Genomic DNA, 25,977 nt, shown 5'->3' on the forward strand with positions numbered 1-25,977 from the left:
CGTTTCGAAGCTAAGACAAAGGCTTACAACTTTAATGAAGACCACTCAGTCCAGTTTGTAGTGTATCTAAGTCAAAATCTCAAATAACAGAACCAGAATCTCACATTCGGGCTAGTTAACCGTACTATGCGTAAACAACCATAACTCAGGTTACCGAAGTCCAAACGAGGTGATTCTAGGGGTGTTGGAAAGCTAAGACATAGTACTACAAATTTCGTGTTTTGGATAAACGCTAGTTCAGTATGTATCAAGGTGAAAAGACACGATCAGATTGATGAAATGTCAAAACTGTCCATTGGACTAAACCTATGGTAGTCAGGGGTATTGCGGTCTTTTCACAGGTTACGTTGCTCTGATTGAGTTGAAGTTTTACAGGAAACTATAAAACATCATTTCCTACAACTTTCATGTTTTGATCTAAGGCTAATTCGGCCTATAACATAGGGAACTAGAACCAGGCAGAACCGAAGCTTCAATTTCCAGAAATCTGGAATTTTGCTACATCAAGCTATAATTCACATTTTTACCTTAAAACCACCACTACCTTCTCCTTTACAAGATTAGATACCATATATATACACCATATAACACCTAACCAACAAGAATTATAAGTGAATAAATCGAAACCCTAACTCAAAATTCATCCCTCCAATCATCAAAACCATTTCAAACAAGCATCACAAGCACAATTCTAACATTAATACCCAACTCAATCATGATTAATGGAAAAGAAAGGGTGATCAGCCATTATACCTCAAGACAAGGCCTTGCAAGAGTGATCCTCCACTACTCCTTGAAATTTTTGGTTCCTTAAGCTTCCCAAGCTCTCAAACTATTGATTAATCGGTTTAGATTTCTTGTTTTCTCACTTAAGTGGATCAAACTCAAGATGAATTATGGTTTCTTTATCTTGGCTTTTCCCTCTCTTTCTCATGGTTCATATGGCAGAAATGGAGGCTGAAATAAAGTGCAATTGAAGCTTGAAGAAGGTTAAAAGGATAGGAATTGATTTGGGTCAAAGTGGACAAATGTCACCCTTGGATTGGAAGTCAAATTTTTTTCCTTTTCTCCCTTATTTTGGTCTACAATTTCGGCTGACTTGAGCTGGTTTAAGGGCTGATATTTTGCATCACTATCAAGGATATTTTATGATAAGAAAGTGGTAGTCAAGTGGGGTGTTCAATCGGTAGTGAACGGTACCCGTCGGTTCAACCCGTTTTTCCTTAAATCGCGTATACTAGGATTTTAACTTATAATTCACTAACTTATTATTACCACTTCTAATCACACACTTAATATCATCTAAAACTCACTCTTAATCACCAAATTTGATCCACACTCCGTACCGGATAGTCACACCACGGATAGGCGTAAAAACCCTAATTCGCAATAACTTGAAAACGAAAAGGAAAAACCATTAATTCTATATTCATTTGCACTTATTGTGGGGTGATTGGGTAGTAGGGCCATTATAAAGTAATAATTTCCAAATAAAAGGGTATTTTAAGAAAAATATAAGGAATTTTACGGGTCCTCACATCGATAATACGTTTCAAATTTAATGTACACTAACTCATACTAGGAAAATGAATTTAAAACTGTACTTGCTTGTAAAAATGCATAGAAAGTTTAATATTTCCAAGGAAAGTATAAAATGTAGGCAAAGGAATAAAATAATGCTGAGAAAATGTGAATTTTTTTTTTTTTGGTTCTCACACTATCTCTCTCTTTTCTTGTATTTAACTATCAGCCCCTTGTTTATTTCTTCTCGTATTATAATTTGCATATATTAAAGAATTAAAATTTCCAAAAATACAAATTGAGGGAGCAAATAAAAATTCAGGGTCAAATTAGATGGAGATGATGAAGATGGTTGTGATAGAGAGGAAACAAATGAAATTAATGGGCTATGGTTGGAAGAGAAAAAGGGATGACTCAGGGTAATGCTATTTTGTCTATTACGAACTAGAATCTAATATCTTCATTTAGTTTCATTTTTTGTTGATTTACAAGTATTAGTGGTGGTTTGTTAGAAAGATTAGTTTCTCTGTTCCTAACGGCATTAGAGTATAGGGTTGCTCTTGGCATAGACATCAATAGTGGTTGGCCAAGTCTTTTGTTCAAGAAAGGTGACATGTAATAAGTGTTGGGTTCATAATTTAAGGTGTGAGATTAGCCAATAGACAAAATATAGTGTTAATTTGGGGCGGAAAGCTTTTGAGGGTATTTTAGTTGGTGGTGGTGGTTATGGTTTATTTGTAAAGTGATTCGGGTAGAGTTTGGGATTTTGATGATGCTGAAATTGATAGAATTTGGAGATTAAGTTGGAGTGCGATTTTGGTAAATTTTGGGATTTTAGTGATTTCTCTGAAGATGATGATGATATGATTTTTCGAACTTCTGTTGTGGCTCCATATCAGGAGTTAGGTGTTAGAATGAATAAATTGCCAACAGAAAATTCTTTTCAAAGTAGAAACAGCAAGGCAAAGAAAGAAGCAAGATAGGTAGCAGCAACCAAGAAAGAAAAAACTAGAGTCAAGGCAACTTCTACTACACATTTACACCTTGATGAAGGAGATTAGATTCCAATTCATGAGGAATCTGATTCAATGGTTTCAGATGAGCTAAATAGTGTGACTGATTCTTCCGATGAAAATAGCACAAAGAAGAAGCCCAAACTAGTCAGATTCCGACCAGAAATGGACATAAAGGATCCAAAATTTCATGTTGGTCAATAATTTGATGATAAGTAGCTATTCAAGATGGCAATTAACAATTATGCAGTCAAGTGGGGGAAGGATATAAAGTGGGTGAAGCATAATAAGCATAGAATGAGGGTGAAATACAAAGCTGATCATTGTAAGTGGATGTTGTTTGCTTCTAAAATTGATGAAGGTGATGATTCCATTGCAATCAAGACAATGGGTCCAGCACACACATGTGGCAGGAACTTTTACCACAAGAGAGCTACCTCAAGTTTCTTAGCAAGAAAATATATAGACTTCCTAAGGATAAGCAAGAGAATAACAGTTGCAGAGTTCAAGGATAAGGTACATGCAGAGCTGAATGTAAACATTACTAAACCTCAAATTTATAAGACATTCATGAAGGCAAAAATTTTGATCCATGGGAGCTACAAAGATCAATACAACAGATTGTAGGATTATTGAGATGAACTAATGAAGGCAAATCCTGGTTCTACAGTGTACATGGAGACTACATTAGATAAAGATTCCGGAAAACAAATATTTCAAAGACTTTACATTTGCTTCGAGACACTGGAGAGATATTTAAATCTGGTTATAGGAAGATAATTGGAATTGATGGCTGCCACTTGAGGGGTCCACATCAGGGTGTATTATTAACTGCAGTTGGGATAGATCCAAATGACTGTGTTTATCTAGTTGCATATGCAGTAGTTGAAGCAGAAAATAAGAGGTCATGGAAGTGGTTTATTGAATTCTTGAAATATGACCTATCCATCAATGATCAAAGAAATTGGAGCTCCATAAGTGATAGACAGAAGGTGAATAAAATCAAAAGTTGTTGTTTATATATGTTTATTACAAATATATGAATGCTTACTGATTGTGCTGAACTTGCATTTGTCTTTTTTGCAAGGTTTAGGATCTGCAATTCAGGAAGTCATTCCTGATGTTGAGCACAGACATTGTATAAGGCACTTGCACAACAACTTCAAAAAATATGATTCGGGTGAAGCATTGAAGGAAAGATTTTGGACATATGCAAGGTTATCGTACATGAGGATGTTCGAAAATCAAATGGAGTGTTTAAGGGATTATGATGCAGCTGCTTGGAAGTGGTTAAATGAGAACACCTCTCCCTATCACTGGTCAAGATCATACTTTCGAGTGGCTGCCAAGTGTGACATTCTCCTTAATAATTTATGTGAAAGATTTAATTCGGTCATAATGGATGCAAGGGAAAAGCCAATCCTTGGAATGCTTGAGACTATCAAAATCTATCTAATGGAAAGGCTTCGTACAAAAGGGAGTGGATGAAGAAGAGGAGTGATAAGATCTGCCCAAAAATTCAAAGGAAACTGGAGAAGGCAAAAACAGAAGCAGCTGAAAACATTGCGAGATGGTCTGATGAAAATAAATTTGAGATTACACATATGTATGGAGGCAAACATATGGTGGACTTAAAGCAGCAGACTTGTAGCTGCAGGAGATAGGAGTTGACTGCTGCCATGTGATTTGTTGTATTTGTTTAATAGGTCAAGAGCCAAAAAGTCTTGTTCATCATTACTACTCGCGAGACAGTTACTTGAAGGCTTATAAGCCAGCAATTGCTCCTTTGAGTGGGCCAAATGTTTGGGTGCAATCAGATAAGGATCCTGTCTTACCACCCTTGAAGTTGAAGTTACCTAGTCGGCCAAAGAAATAAGAAGAAGGGAACCATAAAGAGCCTAGGCCTAATCAAAAGGGGGTTCCAAACTATCTAGATCTAGCCTTAGTTAGAATCACATGTAAAAAATTTACAAAAATTAGTGAGAAAGTGTTTGAATTTTGGTTTCAATCTTGTTGTACGTTCCATAACAAGAGAACTCTAACCATTCATGTGATTTGGTAATGTATAAAATTTTATTTAACTGATGTGTTTTTAGTTTTTCTCAATTTTGTAGGAAATTATTGACTTGGTTTTAACTTTAATTTAAATACAATCATTTTTTTACAGGACAATTTCATGTTCCAATATTTGTACTACTGTCAACAACTACATAAGACACACATGTCGATTTGAAAACAAAAAGGAGACTGTTTTTGCTTTTGACAATTTTATTATTTGTTAGGCACATAGGTTGTTTTCCATCAAGATGATATTACACAATCTCAACTTCTATGTCTTGTCTTAAATGCTTGATTTTGTGGGACATATCCTGTTTTGTACATTAAGAGATTCTTTTTGTCAAATACTAATCATTAAAATAAACAATGATTAATATACGTGTCAACTTCTAATGAAAATGGGGCATTTTGTCTAAAAGAATAATATTGAAGTAAAATTCACCTCTATAAATTAATGTTGATGAAAAAAGTCTTTGTAATTTTTTGAAAAACCTTGTTGTTTAGGTTTTGATGATTTTTATTTGTGAGTGTTAAATTTAGGAAGAAAGTTTTGATTTTTAATTTGAGGTCAATTCTGGTAAAATTTAACAAAGACATCTTTCAAGGAAAGTGTCCAAAATACTAATTCTCAACATGACAACATTCGTTTGAAAATTTGCAACAACTTAAAAAACCTGAGAGAACAATTTCCACCAGATTGTCAAATGAAGCAATTTCTCAGATTCTTGATGGGAGAAAAAAAATAAGCATATTGGTTGAGACTTACAGAATTTTAGAAAGATCAGATTTTTTGAATGAGAGATTGGTTGGCTTTTTTAAATGAGTTTTTTCTGAATTATGACCAAATTTATTAAAATAAATCAATCTATTAATTTTAAAAATTACCTATATCTTTATCAATTAGTGGAAAAAATTTTGAGAAAATGTCTTCTTCTTAACTCACTTAAATAGCAACCAATCTTCTTGAAGAATAGCCATATGAATTGAAAATAGTGGTTGCTCCTCCTTATATCACTTAAATAGCAACCAATCTTATGCAATTTAAGCAAATTTGATCCTTAGGATGAGAAGAAGATAGATATGGCAAAATATTAAACAAGTAACTGAAACATTACAAGACCAATTCTAATTTGAATCCACATAAAACCCAGCTTTTTAATATTATCTAATGGAGGTCAAATATAGGCTTCCTGTTGGATTCTATCTTTGATCCAAAACCCCATAAAATTCTACAATGAAAAATACATAAATCAACAACATACGCCATCTTAGATCCAACTAAATTGAAACAAGGAAAAAAATGAGAAAAGGATCTAAGATTGAAAATAGTGAAAAAAGAGGAGAAGAATCTGATGTTAATTCTTCTTTATCTTTTTCTATTGGCTTTATTGTTTCCTATTCTTATTATAATTCTTTTTTATAGATAAGAATATTCTCTTCTTTATCCTTTATCTTGTCTTTATATAAATATTTTATTAATTTTTGTTTGATTTTTTTAACACTTTCCTTTTTCTTATATAATGCATTTACGAGAAGGTTGTTAATGTGGTTACTAAAAGGGGAGATAAATGTAATTTGGCTAAACCTTGGGGATTGATCAATAGTTTGGCCGAACCTCAGTGCTAGTTGGATTTTCAACAATGTTAAAAGTTAGAGATCCCAGTTCATTTAGCAGAGAGTCCAGATGAATGCATACCTAACCACAATGAGCCCAATATTCCACATAAATATGGATTGCGTCCAACCTAATTCATATTAGTTTAAAGCCCACAATGAACTTGAATATGGATTTCGTCCAACCTAATTCGTATTGGTTTCCAACCCACAGCAAAAATAAAATAAAATAAAATAAAGGGTTCAATTTTTAAATGAATCCCTACTAATTTAGGATTTCTTAGTTCTATTGGGTGTCTATGATCCTTCCAATTTCTGGTTAATGTTATTATATTTTCAGATCTACTGAAAAGTTGTCTATTTCACTTACAATTTATGAATACAAGAAAGTAGTGAAAGTTTTAATAATTTTACTTTTGGTTTTATTCACAGGAAAAAGTAGAAAAAATGAATTAAGATAGCAACGAGGAATTTGGTCTCCAGTTAGCCATTGGGAATTTTTTTTCCATGCTTAGTTGTTTTGTTCTTAAATTCTAAGTAAGGCTATTTACCTTTTTCAATAAGGTTTTTAACTATGCCTAAATTTTTACTTTCACCCTTAAATTTTAAAGTGGAATATTTTAATCCCTAAAATATAATATCTATCCCATTTTAATTCTTAAAATATAAAACCTATCAACTTTAGTTCTCCAAGTATAAAAATGTGCCACTTTAGTTTCTAAATTATAAAATTTACAGTTTCATTAGTATAAATAATTATTCTAACTACTTTATCATTTAAATGCTAAGGAACAACCAAGAGAGCTTTAAGGCTCTACTTGGGTAGAGGTCAAGAGATCAAATCCCCTAATTTGCATATTAAATCTAGAATTTCTTGAAAAATTTCACCAGCAGATGCCTACCTCTAGCATAGACTAGGGCGAAAAAAAATTTTAAATGCTAAGGAACATTACGAATAAATTTATAAAGTACTACAACTACTACTGCAATAGTTTTCCATAATTGTACGACCAACTATAGAGCACGGATTTGAGGCAGCAATGGTCAACAGAGAAATCGTCTGGACCGATTTTGTGCATTTTGTATAAGATATAACTCAATTTGCATACAATGTAACTTATTTTACACAACGTGTAACTATTAAACAAAATTTTGTAGACTCTATACATGATGTGAAAAACGATATATAAAATGAAATTTGAACCCTATATATATATATATTTGGCCAAATTTTGGCCATCAACTATCGTTCAACCGTTGCTGCCCCAAATCCACGGAGCACATACACGATGCTTGTCGGACCAACTCAGTGCTTCACTGGCCTCACCCCCCATTAAACTAGCAAGCCTCAATTAGTTAAAAAAAACCCATCAGCTTTCCACTACAAATTGCTAAGATGACATGGTACAAGTCATGGTCCGAGTGCAACTGCAGAAAACAATTAGCGTCCAAATTAGATAGTAAATTTTCTCCACACTCACTATTAGGTTCAGGGTTCGAGTCACGTATTTGACAGTTGAAGATGAAAATGATGTAGAGAAATTAGACTGTTAATATGTGAATTATGGTTTAGTTTGAGTCGTGCAAACTAGTTTTCCATTTTTTTTCTTTTTCAAAATATTTATTCGAGTAACTCATATTAGACCTCATCAGTTGCAGCTCAATTTGAGCCTTAAGTTGACCTCTCTGTTTAGGAGATTTTTACCCCTTAATAGCACAAAATAACCAAAGTAACAAAAAAAATTAAAAATAAAAAAAAAAGTCAATTCGGATTAGTCAGATAATTCTGCTTACGCGTCCAAAATAGGAGTTAATTAATGATAAATTGAGAATATCAAATGAAAGGTTGGTGCAGCTCATACGGCTGCTATATTACAACCAACCAATGAGTCAATCATTACTTTTGTTGGAACAACTCCTACGTAACCATAGCTAACTCGAAACTGAAGCCATGACAGGACATTGAAATCTTACCATAATAAAGTATTAGTCAATCATTTGAGTTCAAATTTTTTTAACAAATAGAACATTGTATATCATGCCATACTAAGATTCCAACGACACTAAAAACATACTAGATAAAAGAATTTCAGCTGCATAATCAAGGTAGTGAAGGACCATGTTATGGCGAATGATTAATTAAGATGGACATGCACATGTCTATATCTATTAGGTTGCACTTATTAACCTGGATGAAGATATGTTCTTCTTTTGAAGTTTTAATGTGATCATCTTGTTTGTCATTTTCAGTTCTGTCATATTGCGATTGATTTTCACATTTATATGTACGTCTATCATGTTTGATTTGATGTACTCTCTACCATTAGTATAGATATCATAATGAAATTTGTTAAGTGTTTATTTGCATAATTTTAATGTGTTTCATTGCTTAATTTTTAGGGTGTTTTAGTGATTTTAAGAGCTAAATAACTAGATTTCTAGTGAATTTTGCATTTTGTAGTTATAGCAGGAAAAATTGCATATTTATGAATTCAAGTGGTTAAAACCTCATGTACTTGTAGGTCTTAATGATTCAATCATCAATTGGAGTGAAGTTAGAAGGTATTTGGATGATTTTTTATTATTTGAAATGATTTCAAGTGAGTATGAAATGCAAAAATATCAAAAGATGAAATACAATCAAGTTCAAAGTAGAAAAGTGATAGGCATATTTGTATTATATTTATATGTACAAGTTGCTAGCTAACGATATTATTTGAGCTTTTTATTTTGAATGAAAACTACTTAATTTTGCTCTTATATTATTTTAATAGGTCAAGAGTTCAATTGGAGAGAAAACGGACAAAAAGCGTGGCCCAAAAAAGTAATGGAAGAACAAAATATGAAGAATAAGAGATTTGACAGGATTGACATGTTTCAACTTTTTGACGATAACTCGAGCTACCAAAATTAGATTAAGATGATTCTTGATTCAGTTTGAAGCTAAGGGAATGCTCTACAATTCTTATGAGACATCAAAGTCCGATTCTCACATTTTTGTAGCCAAAAGTCCAAATTATTAAAGTATAGTTGTGCTATGATGCTTTTCTAACTAGTTCTCAATGTTTTGGGCATATCTCAGTGTCCAAACCTCCAAATGACATGATTTTTACTGTATTATAAAAAGATAATTCAAAGGGTTACAACTTTCATATTTTGAAAAAGAACTGATTTGGCCTTGTTGATAGACATTTTTGGCATTGAAGTGGATCTATGCACGGATCCCAAGAGATCTTTCTACGGATCTGTAATAGCTTGCGTTGATGTTGATATCAGTCTTCTCGCCGGTATTTCTCTAGTCCCAACACTGGTGCTGGAGTTTAGGCTGGTGTTTGCACCAGTGTTCATCAGAAAAATATGCAAAATTGTCATTTTTCAACTTCAATATATCCAATCCAATACTATTTTAAAAAACTATAAATAGGGGCCTATGTAGGACGTTTTTAGGGGTGGAAAATATTAGTCTAGCCTAGTTTTAACATTTTTCTTAATCTTGAGAGATCAAGATCAAACGGAGGCGAATCAAGGAGCATGCAAGGAGAAGATTAGAGTAAGCAACTGAGAAGTTTTTTTAACTCTTTTTCTTATCTTTGTAGCAACTCTTTGAATTCATGGTTTTAATTTGTTTCCAAGGTTAGGGTTTTTATGAAGGAATTTGATTAATTTTTCTAATTTAATTTCTTACCTTTTGATATGATTTATCTATCTCAATTTTAATTACGTGTTTATGTTTGGCCACCATAGACATGCTCTTAAGGTTTGTATTGAACTGAAAAGGGATATACAGCCATGCACTAGATAAATAAACTTATTTAGCCTAATCACGAGAGTAGGTTAGAATTTGTATAACGCACTTATATCACCAAAGTTCTTAAAAGGTTTAATTGAATACTTGCGATCTCAAAAGAGACATAAGATTTAATTAGGCACACTTTAAATGTATCAAGAAATAATCTAAAATACAATTGGGTGATGCATTCATGGTTTATTAAGAAATTAACTAGATAATTGATTCAATTTCTGGATTAAAACCTGAAACCCTAGACTCACATCCATTGTTTTCTCTCCACTACTTTATTTGAATTGATTCTTCTTTTATTATTTAGTTAGAAAATATAATTTCCTGAATTTAAATTTTTTTTTATTCTATTAGAATAATTAGAGTAGAAAATTAACTCGTTCCTATGGGTTTGACCCCTGAAATACTCCAGGTGGTTTATTACTATGATCGACCTTGTGTGCTTGCAAGAATTTATCGATCAAAAAGCATTGACAGCCCTGACGTGTTCTTGTATTTCAACTATAACTTGAGTTATGTATATTGGATTGAGATGATTCTTAAAGCATTGTAAAGTTATGACCTACTTCTACATTTCATATGAGATATTGAAATCTAGTTCACACGTTACGAGGTCAAAAAGCCAAAAATACAATCATATATTTCTATTGTGAAAATATGGAAAAGGCTACTAATCAGTTAGGGGTATTTATATCATTTTTCAGTCCAAATAACATGATTCTTAATCCATTGGAAAGTTAACTCAATGAATTACAACTTTTATATTATACAAGAGTTAGTTCGTCTTCAATCATCCAAAATTTTGCAGTTCAAATTGGTGCAAAAATAGAGTAACTTTGAGGAATCATCAGAAAGTGCAAACCTGCAATATAATGGAAATGTGGGTGAGGTCCGTGAATCTGCCCAGCTTTTCCTTTTTGCGGCTATGCAACTTATAGATAACTTGCAGGTTGTTCACATAGCTTTTTGGACCACTTTTTTTTGATCAAATTTTGGCTGTAGCTGCTCAAGAAACATTGAAGATTTCAATCAATAACTTTTGATGATTCTAAGAAGCAAATTATATCAACTCAAACACGATTGCTTAGGGCTTGATTCCTCTATAAATAGAGGCCTTGAAAACACATTCCTGTAAGTTTAGAGTCTAGAAAGTTATCATAAAAATGTTGTCTTCACTAGAACTTCTTAGTTCATTAGTTAGTATAGTTTAGTGTAGAGTTATTTTGTCTTGTTTCATGCTAAGCAAAGATGAATATTAAGGATTAAAGATGGAGAAGTAGGAGCTCAGGTGACAAGGGTAACTTCTCTCCTAACCCTTTATTTCTTGTATTGGATTTTAGTGTTTAGTAATAATACAAGTATGGATCTCTTTTGTTTGTTTTTATATCTTGTTAGTTTTTATACCTTGGGGTGTGGATGAATTATCTATTCTTGCTATGTGATGTTTTCATGGCTAATTGAGTTATATCTTGTACAAGTGATTTAACAATTTTGATATTACAATCATAATTAATTGATCATTGATTATGATTATCTGAAAGTGTTGATTCATTAATGTAAATTAGGATTCAATACTAGTTCGAGTTCATGGAAGTGTTAAAGCTAGATAGTTAACTCATTAATGTAAGATTGCAACTTTGTGGTTTTAACCATATAATTTCATAGAATTTAATGAATCTGTATATAGCCTGTTTCATCATTACGCTAATAAGTGTGAAGTAGTTATAGGTATGGTTGATATTTTTGCGAAAGCGGATATCATGTATATTTGAAAATTATACCATAACAATTCAAAGTGGTAACACTCGTAATAAAGGAGTTCAAATCATATTGGTAATTAATAAAATTTCTCGTGGGATTGACACTCAAATATTCCCTATACTCATGCATGACGTATGCACTTGTAGTAGTAGAAGTTTGAATCCAATTTAAATCTTCGTGCAATGAAAATTATCATTTTTATTAAAAAATTTTAAGGAAGGCCTAGTTAAAAAGGGGTCTAGGTTTAGCTTTGGTATATATATGTTAGCAACATTGAAGTTGTCCACATTTTGATATCGAACAATGAGATAAATTACTAGTGACGATAGCACTTCTACACATGTAGCCAAAAATAATTGTCGCACATATTTGTTTGATCTTGCTACATGGTAATACTACTTATTATTTGACTTGCTATCAAATGTTACATTTTACAGATACCTATGTCTAAGCTCATTCATCGATTAGGACTTGTACCTTAAAAACAATTAAAAAAAAAAAAGAACTTACATTACTGTACAATTGTAACTATTTTTTTAATATAATTGTCGGATTCTTTGATATCTTGGTTGAATTATTCAACACCAAGATTTGACCCATAATTGTGTAAACTTTTGACTTAAAAATTCAGACTTTTACAAGTGATTACATACACATCATACTTGACTATTATCCTATGCCCTCAGGACATAGCATAGAAGAATTCGTTTTAGTTTAGACTATTCTAATAGTACAAACAAATTCTCAATTAAAAACACAAGGTCTTCTTTATTAACTTTTCGTGATTTTAATAACTTCTTCAATTTTATTTTTACTTTTTCAAATTGTAAACGCCTAAAACTTTGAAAAAATTGTCACACAAATTCTTTGGATTTTTCAACTTCTTATCAGAAGAAGACGCGTTGAGTTGGTTAATATAACTCTTTGGTCTTCAGGGTGACTAACTTGAATCATGCAAGTGCATGCGTAATTCATCACGTAAAACAATTCCAATCTTGTTAAATATAAAAATCATTAACAAATATGTCATAATATGACAAAACATAAAATGAAAACGAATAAATCTTTTGATCCTAAAATAAACACGATTATGACAAGATGCAATTAGGACAAGAGATAAAAAGATAAATTAATATGGCATGGTACAACTGTAACATAATAAAACCATTTGGAATAATTACTGTAGCACTTTTTATGATGTGATGTATGTGAGATAAAAAGGTAATTAAGGATGTAAAAAGGTGGATTGGGAAATGTGTTTATGATGCAAGCGAAATATTATTTGAGATATTTGGGCTATCCAAACTTGTTTGTATTGTCCGTTTCCGTCGAAAAATTATGTCGTTTTCCGTGATCACATTTCCCTATTACTTTTTTTCCTCACATACATCAAATCGCTACAGTAATTTTTCCATGAAAAATCACGGAAAATGCAATCCAAACACAATATATTCCAAAATTGTAAATTAAACTGTTAATTTACGTAGCCTCTCTGGTGGAAATATCCAGTACTATATCCTAAGTCTCTGGTCTCGCTTGTTTCCTATCCATATTCTTGCTCCTAAGAGCTTGTGACATGAAATCAAATTCTATTTTATTTACCATTGAGTTAAAGTTTTTATTTTCTTTGTTATATGTAACCTTCCCAGAAATTTGTTTGTAGGGCTGCAATATGAATGAACAAATTTCTTTGTTATTATAATTGCTTGGAAATTGCTAATTCTATTCAAAGAATTGAATACCTGACCAATAGATAGCGACTCTCAGAGGATTGGCAGCCTAAGATTGAATCAAGCTGACGCGGCTCAAATACGTTCATCAATGAAAATTCTTTTTCTTTAACTTTTACTTTAATGACGTAAATTGGGCACCCTTGCCCTTTCCATGCTAGAGTTATAAAAACCCATCAAGCTAAATCTAGCTTTGTTACAAGTTTGTTCGACCAATACTTGAACTCCGGTAGGTTCATATATATTTATTTGTGTGTGTGAAGTTGAAAAGTTTAGCCAAGTTTAATCGATCTGCACATATACACATATGCATGCATAGACACATATTTATATATATATGGTTGTCAATATGTTATATTGTTTACTATATAACGTCCATAATAATTGATATTCAAAAGATATAATAAATAGTTTAAACTCGATGGAATTTGATTAAATTAGGTTTAATCAAGATTGAGTACGAACTCGAGCAAACTAAAACCATAAACAAGCCGAGTTAAAAAATTCGATATGTTAAAGATTGAATTCAATTCCACTAGTTTACACCTTTACCAGTGCCGTAAACGGTTTCCGCAATTATCAAAGCAACACGCATACAAACTTCATTGCTAACCCTTAGAATTAACTTGCTAACTCACAAAATATTACTACCATTTAGCATGTTTTTAGCAACTATTAGCCTGTTATACTCGACTTGAATTGGCTCTCAGTAGCCAAATTCATTCACGCATTCAAGCCCCCAATCCCTAATGCATATTTGTTCAACCACAACTTGAACACTAGTTTTGAAAAGTTCCAATCATTCAACAACAGATGGCAACTCTGTCAAAGGTAGCTAAACCATTAAACAATTCAGAAAACAACTCAGTCAACAATCCTTTCAAAGTCTCCCAAGAAACTTTTCATTCCTCCTCCTCCCTCCTCCCTCCAACAGGACCACCATTTCCCCAATCTCCAACCCTCCAATCTCACATGCTTCCAATCCAAATCCAAATCCAAATCTCGATTTCACAATGTTATTCTTCATCAAACCCAGAATTATAACAGCCCTTTTACTCCTTCTCCTTCTCTCAATCTCACTGCAAATTTTTCAAGTCAATTCCCAGTGCAGCAAAGGCTGTGACTTAGCTTTAGCCAGCTTCGACGTCTGGAGAGGTTCAAACGTAACCATAATCGCCCAACTTTTCAGCGTCCCAGTTTCCACTCTCCTCAGCTGGAACCCGGTTACCCTCCCAGACACGAATACAGTCATAGCAGGGACAAGAATAAACATCCCATTTCCTTGTGACTGCATCAGTGGGAATTTCCTAGCTCATGTCTTCAATTACAGTGTTTCAACGGGCGATACTTATGATTTAGTTGCGTCCCGCAATTACGCGAATTTAACGAGTACCACGTGGTTGCGGAGGTTTAATAGTTATCCGGCAAATAATATCCCAGACACTGGATTTCTGAATGTTACTGTGAATTGTTCTTGCGGGAATAAGGCGATTTTCGAGGACTATGGGTTGTTCATAACTTGGCCTATAGCGGTTGGGGATACTTTGCAGTCTGTAGCTTCTGCTAATAATTTGAGTGCTAATTTGATCAGCAGATATAATCCAACTGCTAATTTTACGTCCGGGAGTGGTCTGTTGTTCATCCCTGGAAAAGGTAAGTTTTTACTATTAGATACTTTTGAATTGATTAATCTTATATGCACCGTGATGTGCAGGAAATTTTTTTTTTTTACTTAGTTTCACAAGTGTATATGTGTTCAACATCTGGAGCCACTAGTGTAAATTAAACTGACTTGTTCAGAAGATTTACTCTTTCAGATATGTGGTTTGCTAGTAGAAGGGAGTTTTTGGATCGGGCCACTTAATAATTAGATATGTTTGTATTGAATTTGATAATTAGAGGTTTCTCTTTGTTTAGGGCTAGCCTCATGAATATTAATGCAAGAATCTTGAGTTGTTTGTGTCAATTGTAACCAAAGTATGTAAATTTGGCGTCATTTTTCAGCAATGTTTGATTTTGAAATTCATGGAACAGTTAGTAGGAAGAAGTATTGGGACGAATTCATTAGATGATTACAGATTTCTCTGAACCTAGGAACATTGCTGCAAGGGACTTGAATTTGCTGTGTTGATTGTTGCCAAACTGGATAATATGGTGTCCTTTTAGTATTTCTTTTCTTTTTTTGTAGGGGGAGGAAGGCATAGAGGAACTTAGTAATAATTTCGTTTTTAGCCAGAAAATGTTGCAAGATTTAGATCGGCTAAAAGAACAATTGGCTGTTTGCAGTTTGATTGACGGTTCCTGATAGGATAGTTTCTGATGGAACTGCTGATTGATGGTTTTGTTTTCTTTAGTTACTTGTCTTATCTTTGTTGTTCTTGCTTTTGCTTTTTTATTTTATTTTTTCTCTTCTATTTTTTGAATTTTCAATCAAGATTTATATAGAAGTGATTCTGGGACTTGAAAACAGTTTTAGAGATGCATCAATCAAAAATTAGGAAAAGGGGTTCAAGGAACTTTGATAGATTTAATTTGTAACCCACCCATAAATGGTGCGCTTGCAGGGTGTAGGAGAGAATACCATTAATGAATTTCATCAATACTTCTGAAACTAGTGAGATTCTATCTTTTTTACCTTATCATGTAACCAATGGAAAATGTAATGTGAATTTATGAAATGCAAATGGTGGCACTTAATTTACTCTATTAGTGAAGTGTACAAAAATGATAAAGCATTCTTCCTGCTTCGTGCTGATGTTGTATATCCTCAACCTATCACGTGTTGATAATCTTTGTATGACGTAAAAGAAGTTATGGTCTCCATGTCACCTGTTGGATTCGAATCAAAATGGTGCATCATAGTTGAATTACTGCATTGCATTACTTAGAATAAAATCATAAGCTTTAATCTAAACCTTTTGAGCTCAAGTTTGGTTGTAATTAAGGATTTTTACCACTAACAAGTTCGAATCAAGTCTATGGGTTAAATTTGTTTGTTCATTTAATTTTGTGTGATCAAGTGACTGCAGAGTTATCCCAAAATGAGTGCATTTTGAATCAGGAAGAGATTTATACCATATTAATTGACCCTCTAAAGTATGTTGGGCATGGAGCAATGTTGTGAAAGAATAGTGAAGCTGAAATCTTTGTAGAGAGTTAGTGCTGAGGCGTGGTCTGTAGGGATGCAGAAAATGCTAGGACCTTTTGAGGCAATTACAGGTCCTTGATTAAATCAAATATACTTTTTGATGGTCATTGGCATATGATTAATGCTGGATCCACAGTTGATGATGAACCATGAATCCTTGTGGGTAGATATTGACATTTTAGTTGTACAATTTTGATTACTAGGGAAAAGAATCTTGACATGCTTACTTTAATGGACCATTTGTGATTATCTGGTGTAGAAGTTAGCTTGATCTTTATATCTCCATTTGTTTAATGATGTATGCGGTGATACATGCCAAGTTAGAAGGTATTTCTTAAACTTGATATGTGGTACTCTAGGACACATGGATTTGTATGTTGGAACACCATGTCACTGTGCTGAGATGAGAGACGTAGTACTATGCTGATTGTAGATGAATGGCTGAACATATATGTGTTTTAAGTTTGTATACGGAAAGAAATTGCAGTTTTGTTTATGAGCCATTCAGTACGAAGTTGGATTCGCTTCCAAAGGTTTTTGTTATGTAGGAGTTGTAACTATGATGCATATTATCTGAGTTTATGATGAATTTTACATTATGATGTATATCCTCTGAGTTTTACTGAGTTTTAAGCTGACTTAACAACTCTCAACTCTAACATATGTTTTGTGTGCTGCACATTTTTATTCTTTTGCAGATCTAAATGGAAGCTACCGGCCCCTGAAATCCAGGTAGCATTTGAGATGTTTTTTGTGATTTTCAAACTGAATATCTATGTATATCTGAAATTTAACATCAATCATTATTTTGTTCCCCTGTTTTGCAGCAAAGGTATTTTGGCCTTCTGATATTGGTTCAGTTTCGACTTTTTTCTCTCTGGCTGCTAGACATTGTCAACTGAAGTCCCTGTTCTAGCTAAGCTTATTGTTTGCTTCCCTATAATCAGGATTTTCTGGTGGAGCTATAGCTGGCATTGCTGTGGGAGTAGTTGTGGTACTGTTCATTGCTACCTGCTTATATATTGTACGTTACAGAAAGAAGAAGGCACAGAAGATCTCCTTACTCTCAAATTATCAGTTCCAGTTAGCTGCTCCAGGTATATCTCTCTCCCAGTTTATGCTTTTTCTCTGTTTCCTTAGGATAATCACGTTTAAATTTCTTCCTTATTCATCACCAAGGTGAGGCGTCTTTGAGTGCTCAAAGAAAGCAGATGATAACATCTCAACAAAATTTCGTTCCTTCCCTCATCCAAGAATCTGTTTCATCGGCTGACAACTGTACAGACTAGAGGCCAAATATTCTTGAGGACCTAGGGGATTACATAGGTTACCTAACTTCTAAGAGAGCTAAAATCTAAAACGAGACCTAAAGTTAATGGGTAGGCCTTTTTTCATTTGAAGGGTTACATTTGACTCCAAGAACATCCTTGATTTCTGACACTATAGCTGGTCAAGAAGATGTCTGTTCTGGTACTGCTGTGACATACTTCAACATCATCTGAAATTACAAAGCTGTTAGTCAAATGCTGAAATTCTAATGCAACTAATACCGATACTAGTACATTAAATGGCATAAATGCATCATTAGAAACAGCTAGCAAGCCCAGAAATCTATCAATTTTTGGGAGAGCTAAGATGCCTTACATCTTGAAGTTATATTGAAGTAGTTACAAGGTTTTGTGGTCACTTCTGTAGCTCTAAGATACATATGGTGGTTGTCTAAGGGTACAATTTATTGCTGTGCAACTGTAACATATAGAAATCGTTTAGGTTGAATGTTGATCAATGGCCGAGCTGCGACCTTTACCTCTGGACATATTGTATAAGATTGACCTTCAGATCTCAACATTTTTATTGTTAGATTATGCTAAGGAAGGAAAAGAAAATAAAGAAGCAATATGATATCTCACCAATTTCAAATCTTTATAATGAGTTTCACTAGGATGTAAAGTATAATAAAAAGTAAAAAAAAAAGGAGAGAGAGAGAGAGAGATAAGAAAATTAATGGCATTATTGTCCTGTGAACTAGCTTCTTTTTCTGGCTTCTGTACCTTAATCTTAGGCTTCCACTTTCAGTTTACAGAAAGAGATGGAACCCAAGGATTCAATCTGACCCTAAGGATAATTTATTATGTTCACCCTTTGACGATTGAAAAAAGAGATAGATACTTTACCTTGTTAGTAAGGAAATTTACTACATCTAATCAATTTATGCAAAAGGTCGTCTTGTATTCCACAAGGTAATTTTAGATAGGATTAGTGTCATGTGTACATTTGTAATTGAGTAAAAGTACTAGTAAGAAACTGAGGCTTGTTATTAACAAATTCATCAATGACGTCTATTCCTCAACTTCTTCCTTGTGGCTGTTTTCATCTAAAAATTGACTTAGTGGTTTCAATTTTAGTGTGGGCAATTTTCAAAGCTTATAAACTTGACGGGATGCAGTGTGGCTTTGAACTGTAAAAATCTACCCTATTCAAAATGGCTGAAAAACGTGCCTACTCCTGGTTTTGGTCGTACCAAATTTACTTTCTAGAGATTTTATGTCATAATTCTTAGAAAGCACTTCAAATGACCATAAGCTCATAATTTGAACTCCCTTACAGATTGCAAAATAGTAGTGTCAGTCATCAGTACCAGATCTTCAATCTTTCTCTTCCAAGAAGATAAGATTACTCATTTAATTTGCATCAATTGCAATGATTTGAACCACTAGTTATTTGGTCCAATTATTAGTTATGTCTGGCATTTGCATATTGCTTGTTTGATGGTGCCAGTCATGGTTTCCAGCTTCTCTGCCAGTGATGCAAATGCTGCCTGTTTTGACTTTATGTTCAATTTATTGTGGCAAGATAATGCGCTAGACATAAGTAACCAAACCAACTCTTCTAAGGTATTCTCGCTACATTCTGTTTTCATATTGAATAGAGAGAAACATGAAGGTATCTCTTCATAAATCGAAATTGACATCATGATAGTGGGTTTTTACGGTGACTGAATAATGATTTCTTTAGGGTACTATATGCACGTTTTAGTTGTTCCTGTACTTGACAGTATTATCTCTGTCCTAATAGAACAAGTTCACTTATCCTCGTCTTTTGTTTATTTGGCTTAGCCCCTGGAGTTGCTGAAGTTAAAACTTCAGACTCCACTGGTGTTGCTGAAGGAACTTCTCCAGGTCTTACTGGCATAACCGTTGACAAATCTGTTGAGTTCTCATATGAAGAGCTTGCAAACGCTACGGACGACTTCAGTTTAGCTAATAAGATTGGTGAAGGTGGCTTTGGCGCTGTTTACTATGCTGAGCTTAGAGGCGAGGTTTGTTGTTTATTTGGATATACCATCCTATGGAATGATGAAGATGTGAACGCTACTTTATTTTTTCCACCATTTCTTGTCCATTCCTCGTTAAGTTTCTTAATTAAAACCAATACATCTATTGCAATTGCATATAGGATGCTTCATCAACAGATAAATTTTGAGGCAAAAAACTTACACCCATTAAACCATTTACATTTAAAGGTGTGTGACCACTCTATTTTTCTCTTATAATGTACTTTCTGTAAGTTAATTGCTGGTTATGTGGTATATTTTGAGGTATGGTTGTGGGAGTTGGGGCCTTGGACAGAGCATGGGAAATGGGAAATGGGAAAGTGATGGATGGAAGGTGGGACCTGGTGGCTGGGTGAGAAATAATGCATAAACTATATAACCCAATGTTAAACTTACGGAATGCTTCATTTCTTGCATGTTAGGAATAAAAGTATTTCCAAATTTTATTGCTTTAGATTTCAGAGTGGTAAGAGTTGAGTTCTGTAATATTCTGCTTGAGGACAAATTATGATTGTTAATGATGGATGTGGACAAGGACCCAATAATTCTTTCATTATCCTTAACTTGCTAGGTTATGCTATATAGGAGCTTCTGAGCAGGAGGATGGCTGGAATAGGATATTAATCTAGAGTTGCAATGCTATATCATAAGGATATGGTTTTCCAGTTACTTATTTGTATTTTGTCATTTCTTTGATGGATTGGTTATTCCGCTATTCAAGATCTTCTAGAATTATGTCTCATATTTGTTTTATTAGCTTTTATTTAATATTCTTCATGAAAATTTAACCAATCAATATCATTTTGATGTCCACTAGTCCAAGTTTCGGATGTCAATTACATGTATTATATTTTTCCTTACCAAATTTTTGTGCAGAAAGCTGCAATCAAGAAAATGGACATGCAAGCAACAAGAGAATTTCTTGCTGAACTGAAGGTTTTAACACATGTCCATCATCTGAACCTGGTAATACGATTTTTGGCATACTTTGGCATATTCTTCTCTAGATTTTGACTTTCATATTATTATATGCTGAAATAATTCCATTTTCACCCCCGCTAACCTTATATATCACTCTTATTTGCATTTGAATCAGTTATACTGCTATACTATCCTTGTTTTTCAACAATTATTTGTGAAAATCACAGCATCTAACCAATTGTTGTTCAATGTGAACACTGGCGCTTGTGAATCTAGCATTGGCTATTGGTGATTTGACTTTTATTCTCGTAACCTGCAAAGTTACTGCAGTTGAATTTTAGACATATATGTAGACTAAGTCATGCACATTTGAAGTTAGAGTTGTATATATCTTCCTGAGAAGTAGACGAAGTTATGTGGGATATAACCACAAGAAACAAATAGTGACATTCCATTGAGGGGAATTAGCAGAAAGTGAGACTGTAAGATTGGTCTAAATTTAGACTTTATCAATCTTCAGAAGAATATATATATATATATATATATATATATGAATATTTGGAAATTAAAATGTCTTTAGAATAGTTGCAGATTACTATTGAGTTGCAAGAAATGAATTACCATGAAAGGGAAACAGAAGTTCTACAAATCTTGCTTCTCCACTACCACTGGTTTTCTGTCATCTATGATGATTATTCTTTCTCATGTTTTATGGGCCATTCGGCCCGACTGTGATGTATTATGCATCTCTCTCCCTGTCTTTCTAACGTTACACATACATTTTGCCAGCCATTTATTTAATTGTGGTTATGTAGGTTTTTGTGCATTAAATTATCCTGTCCAATCAATTAATATGATTGTAAGAGAAGGGATCAATCCTAGAATAGGTCAGATCCACAAGTGATCAACCAATATAACCTATGGTATTGGATCTGCCGATGTTTGACTTGATACTTTTTACCAAATAAAGCATATACTGACCAGCTTAAAACTTTTTCTGCCAAACTAACACATTCTCCAGCCGACTTGCTTAATTAACCTTGCCTTTATTATGTAAAAAAGTAGGTGAGAATCTTAGCGTTCCTAGTGGTGGCCTTTACATTTCTGGATTACATAGGCCTGTTTAATTCCCATATTTGTCTTCTTCCTTTGCATATTAGATGTAAATCAAGTGACTAGAGGAGAATTTTCAGTACGTGAATCGGTCTTATAGAGCTGAACAACTATGTAACAGTGAAGCACATGTTACTTACCAAATCCTTAGACTTAATTCTGGCTTTTCATCTAGTTGGATCAGCCTTAATCCTGTTCATTCAGAACTCAAATCACTGCTGAAACTTGTTTCAGTTGGTTTGATCTTTAAAATATTTTGTCAGTTATTTTGCTGCTGGCACCTGTCAGCATATTCTAGTGGGATCGTAGTCAAATATGTGCAAGTTTTTAAAAACTGTCTTTTCATGGTTAGATACTAATATAATTGGTGCTTTTGGCATGTCAATTTGTTCATGCAATACAGGTGCGCTTGATAGGATATTGTGTTGAGGGTTCCCTTTTCCTTGTATATGAATACATTGAAAATGGCAACTTGAGCCAGCATCTTCGTGGATCAGGTATGCCTACACTTTGAGTTTCAGTTCTCAGTCATGTTTTGTAGGCTCCAGCTGGTGGAAAAGTCATTACTGAATGGCGCCATCCCAGATCTTGCATAATGATTGTTATAGAAAAGTTCCGTGAAAATGTGAACTAGGTAGCATGGATGGGTCTTTGTTTCTCCAGTTTTTCATGCTCCTTTAATCTTCTTTAGATTATTATGACCAGGATTTAGATTCATGTCATAATCAGATTGACATGCATCTTGGTGATGTGATGATTTTATATATCTGCCTTTACTTTATAGGGAGGGAGCCACTGTCATGGTCAGCCAGGGTGCAAATTGCCCTGGATTCAGCAAGAGGTCTTGAGTACATTCATGAGCATACTGTGCCTGTCTACATCCATCGTGACATTAAATCAGCGAACATTTTGATAGACAAAAATTTCCATGCCAAGGTAATACAACAAGCCCTTTGTTTTATGATTGATTATCAACAGCCTCTTCAGACCTAATTGGTCGTGTACATCGCTGATTTTGCAGGTTGCAGATTTTGGTTTAACAAAACTGACTGAGGTTGGAAGTTCATCTTTGCCCACACGTCTAGTGGGTACATTTGGCTACATGCCACCAGAGTAAGTTTTATTAGCTATTTTTATACTGTTGACATGTATGTCTGACCATGTATAAAGTACAACACTTCAGTGTAGTGCCTATTTGATCTGTTGCTTGGGTGCATTTCACCTATTATTAACCAGTTCTGGTTAAAGTTATGCACGTATCCTCTGTATTTTAAGTCTGTCCTTGATGTGTCCAAATGCTGTGTGTTGCCTTCTGAGAAGGAAAACAATACTTGAGAACCCTGCGCTTCTCCTTTTACTTGCATCTGAAGGAATATTCAGAGTCAAAAGGATACCCAAATTTTGGGAAGGCATTAATGACAAATCTAATCGAGCTACTAAATCACAAGAAGTCTAAAATCTCGAGTGGCCTTACACTTCTTGTCAGGTTACTTTCAGAATATGAGTCTCCTTCTTAGGTCTTTTGCTTTTTATATTTACTCAGAAAGGTAGTGGTTGATGGTGCAACTTAGGGTCACCACAAAAATATTCAGTTAGGAATTGGTACCCTTTATCTATTTTATCTTAGTACTGCGCTGATGCTCATCAAATTCATGCCCTATTTGAACTGGTCAAGCATCAAATGTGGGATTCATTGTGTGCAGGTATGCGCAGTATGGTGATGTTTCTCCCAAAGTTGATGTGTATGCTTTTGGTGTAGTACTTTATGAGTTAATTTCGGCCAAGGAAGCCATAGTTAAGGGAGGTCCTGTTGCTGAATCTAAGGGCCTTGTAGCTTTGGTAAGTTTCTTCCCTTTGAGATAAACGGTAGAAAGGAGCAATTTGGTAATGTTTTATAGTGGGATGATTTGCAATAAAGGTGGGCATCTTTCGATGAAAATGAGTGGAAAAAAATAGTTTGATCACTGTCAAGTTTTCGTCTTAGCAGTGAGTCAATCACAGACTTCTAACTGCTAACATGTTGGCTAGTTTTATAATTTGTTAAGAAAATAATTGACTTTTGAGTTTCTCACTACAGTTTGAAGAAGTTCTTAGTCAGCCAGATCCCAATGATGATCTCCGCAAAGTGGTTGACCCTAGACTTGGAGATTCTTATCCCCTTGACTCAGCCCGCAAGGTAAATTATATCTAGCATAACAACTTTGCAATTTCAGTCTTCCATTTTCTTTCTTAAAAAGCTCTTTTGTATACTTGCACCAGATGGCACAGCTTGCAAAAGCTTGCACGCACGAAAATCCTCAGCTTCGGCCGAGCATGAGATCTATCGTGGTTGCGCTAATGACACTTTCCTCCTCCACTGAGGACTGGGATGTTGGGTCCTTCTATGGAAACCAAGGGATTGTAAATCTTATGTCGGGAAGATAGAGCAGAGGTAGTCAATCACAATGTGGCTTCTGCATAGTTCATTTTTTGGTTTGTGAATGAGAAAGTGAATGGACCTGTTTTAGACACTAGCTTTGCGTAAAGATCTGTACATGTTTGCAACATATGTATGTATGTATAATGTACGAGTAATTATCAAAATCGACATCAATTCAAAGGACTGAACCACATTTGCAGTTACTCCCTTTCACAAACTAACACATTTTTTGCTGGAAGATTTCTCTTTTGCATCTCTATGATGCCCAAAACCCCAGGTTCATAGTTCAAACTAATAAGAAACTTGTCCAAATCTATAGACTGAGTCCTTCGAACTGTTAGAGATTCCAACGTAGATGTAGTCACTTGCAAGGATTCCACATCAAATGCAAAGTTAGAGATTGGGAGAGTATGGTCTGAAGCAACATGTTAGCATAGCAGATTGACTGCTAAGGCAATTATAAAAATTTGATCATGTCATTTCCATTTCACCTCCTAATGGTTCCGCTGTAAATAGAATTAATTTCTAATAATCATGTGTCAAATATAGACATAGAGGGGTTAAACATTTTTTAGACTATATCTTACATAACATGGAGGTCAATCGAGCTTAAGCATCAGTCTTACGCCTAAGCTACAAAATAATTGATGACCTGGACCATCATTACTAGTGATGTTAAACCATATAGTTTATCACACCAAAGATTTGTAATTCTAATTTATGTAATTGCAGTTCTTTTAGGGACCTAAAAATTGCCACTTTATGCCTAAGATACAAGTTCCCTACGCTATCATGCAGTTTATCTCTTGATAAATGTAATTTTTTTGCACAAAAGTCAGGAAAAAATGTAAAAATAAATCCTTAATAGTTAGCAATCCATCATACGGGGTACCAGTGTGTAATGCTATTTTTTTTTCCCACTTACTAGTACTGAGTTTTTGTTGTTTCCTAATAGGTTGAGTTGCTATGCTTTCTCCCAAATAGGCATAGAAAAGAGCCGAGCTCAATTGAGCTTGCTCGATCAAAGTTCAAACTCGCGATTGCATTGATGTAATTGAGTCGAGTTCAAGCAGTGCGATTCGGTTGAGGAGCTCAAGCTAGATCCTTATATGTGAAGCTGGATATCATGTCCTTCAATATATTAGTTTAAAATTCTTAATATTTATTAGTGTGAATCTTCTATCATATCCCTCTCTTAAAATCATATAACATAATAATTTACTAAGATTCAGCTTTGCATATAAAATAATAATATTAGAAAATAATAATCTATAGATTTTTGCTACTTAATACATTTTTTTGGTACATATTTAGTTGAAGAATCCATGATTTTAACAATAAAGACAATAGTCTAGGAGTTTCGAAAGGAAGAGCAGCCCAAGGTGTTTAAAAGTTGGTAAACTGACAAATAAATGTTATGCATTGTAATTTCAAGTGTAAATTATCTAAGGAGCCCTAAAATTATTTCAATTGCCAATTTTTGGCTCTTTATCTATTTCAAATCTCAAATTGCTTCTCAATAATAAAAAGTGTCAAATTTGATTTT

At 33.9% G+C, this 25,977-nt stretch overlaps 1 protein-coding gene across 1 annotated transcript; it reads left to right on the plus strand.

Annotated features, from left to right (window-relative positions):
* The first annotated feature begins 14,378 nt into the window (after nt 1-14,378).
* Nucleotides 14,379-24,634, plus strand: LOC113772191 (chitin elicitor receptor kinase 1-like). Its single transcript, XM_027316768.1, has 12 exons — nt 14,379-15,149; nt 17,343-17,376; nt 17,472-17,476; nt 17,592-17,741; nt 19,761-19,963; nt 20,855-20,944; nt 22,416-22,509; nt 22,797-22,948; nt 23,034-23,125; nt 23,716-23,851; nt 24,090-24,188; nt 24,272-24,634. Exons 1-12 carry the CDS (start codon nt 14,510-14,512, stop codon nt 24,434-24,436), a joined length of 1,860 nt encoding a protein of 619 aa, XP_027172569.1. The 5' UTR covers nt 14,379-14,509; the 3' UTR covers nt 24,437-24,634.
* Nucleotides 24,635-25,977: the final 1,343 nt, after the last annotated feature.

Source organism: Coffea eugenioides, chromosome 5 (assembly GCF_003713205.1).
Source record: "Coffea eugenioides isolate CCC68of chromosome 5, Ceug_1.0, whole genome shotgun sequence".
NCBI classification, from domain to species: Eukaryota; Viridiplantae; Streptophyta; class Magnoliopsida; order Gentianales; family Rubiaceae; genus Coffea; species Coffea eugenioides.